Source organism: Eimeria mitis, genomic scaffold (genome assembly GCF_000499745.2).
Source record: "Eimeria mitis Houghton genomic scaffold, Emh_scaff6606, whole genome shotgun sequence".
NCBI lineage: Eukaryota > Apicomplexa > Conoidasida > Eucoccidiorida > Eimeriidae > Eimeria > Eimeria mitis.
Window position 1 is genome coordinate 1,447 of NW_013574744.1, and position 1,326 is coordinate 2,772.

At 48.9% G+C, this 1,326-nt stretch overlaps 1 protein-coding gene across 1 annotated transcript in view; it reads left to right on the forward strand.

The window, feature by feature from the left end:
* EMH_0088250 (uncharacterized protein) overlaps nucleotides 1–1,040 on the forward strand; it is a gene marked incomplete at both ends in the record, with an annotated part of 2,297 nt that extends 1,257 nt beyond the window's left edge. Inside the window, 2 exons of the mRNA XM_013501277.1 lie at nucleotides 494–685; nucleotides 956–1,040. Of these exons, the coding sequence (XP_013356731.1) occupies nucleotides 494–685; nucleotides 956–1,040 (277 nt within the window). The remainder of the gene's footprint in view (nucleotides 1–493; nucleotides 686–955) is intronic.
* Between the last annotated feature and the right edge of the window lie 286 nt (nucleotides 1,041–1,326).

Genomic DNA, 1,326 nt, shown 5'->3' on the forward strand with positions numbered 1-1,326 from the left:
CTGTTCGTTTGTAGGACCGAACAGGAGCTGTAGATAAAATACTGCTTGCGTTTCTGCCAAATCTCCAGATAAACCAACACTTTCGCTTGAGGCACAATTAACATAACATGTGGTTGGTGAGAATATATATCTGTGCGACAACAGGTGGCCTGTCAGTTTGAACGCCAGTGGTATCGACCCCCACTACAGCTTGGGGTGTGCATCATGTCACTGAAGTCTGTTACGACGTACCCCCTTTTTAGGTCAGTCGAAATCGAACAGGTGGATTACTAGTGCTTTTATGAGACCTGCTTATAAATACTGACTCGTGTGATGCTCCCTTACTGGTGACCTGATGTACCTGAATTTTTCTGGAACATAAAAGGGTTCTCAGTTGCTGTTGGCGGAGCCCTACAGCGCGCCTGTCTGTGGTGAGGCTTCGAGGTATTGGTGTATTGGTGTACTTCTCACGTGCATATGGGGTACGACGTCTTGTTCATGGATGTACGTGCAGAGGAGTCGTCAAGAAACTCACAACTAACCCCAGCAAATTTCAACAGGGAGAAATCATTGGCAACATCCGATGCTTTGTGCGGTCCGTTGGGGTTTTGGGTTACGAGAACGTTCCCTTCCGGCCAATGCAGACAGTCGCAGGCACTGCCCTCGTGACGCAACTTAACTTGAAGGAACAGTATCTTGTCGTGAGGTGAGCGCTTTGGTCTCCACGGTTCCTTGCTACGGTGCTCAGCGTTTCACCGCAGGGCTTAATATGCTATGGCTCGCGCGGCATTCTATGTCTCACTCTCTCCGTATGTGTGTGCGCGTGTGCGTTGTCTCTATATACCTTTCCTACTCCCTTCCTCCCCTCTGTATCTTTCATTACCTCCGCCTGGTTTTGTCTCGGCCCGCCTCCGCTTGTCTATCTGCATTAATCCATCCAAATTTCTCCCTGTGCATGCACCTTCGTTTGCGACAGAGTTTTTAAGTGCGAGAACCTCCCCGTCGCCAATGCAGATTCGTTTAGTTCTAACCCAATGGTGAAGGTGAGCAACGGATTTTAGGAAGCACCATTTGTTTTGCTTCCACTCCACTGGCCATTGCAGCCCGTTCTTCCCTATGCAACGACTTGCTGGGAATACTCCCTCCAACTATAATGTTGCTCGCAACCCCAGAAATTAAGTCGAAACAAGTCAAACACAAATCAAAAACAAGCATCTAAGCGTTGCCTGATTGCAAACCTTTAGGTGAAATGGGACGGAATGGTCAACGCGGGGGCGAGGCGAGAGAACACGCTTCGCCCGGTATTCAACCAGAGTTTTTATTTCCCCGTGAGGTTGCTAGATCCTA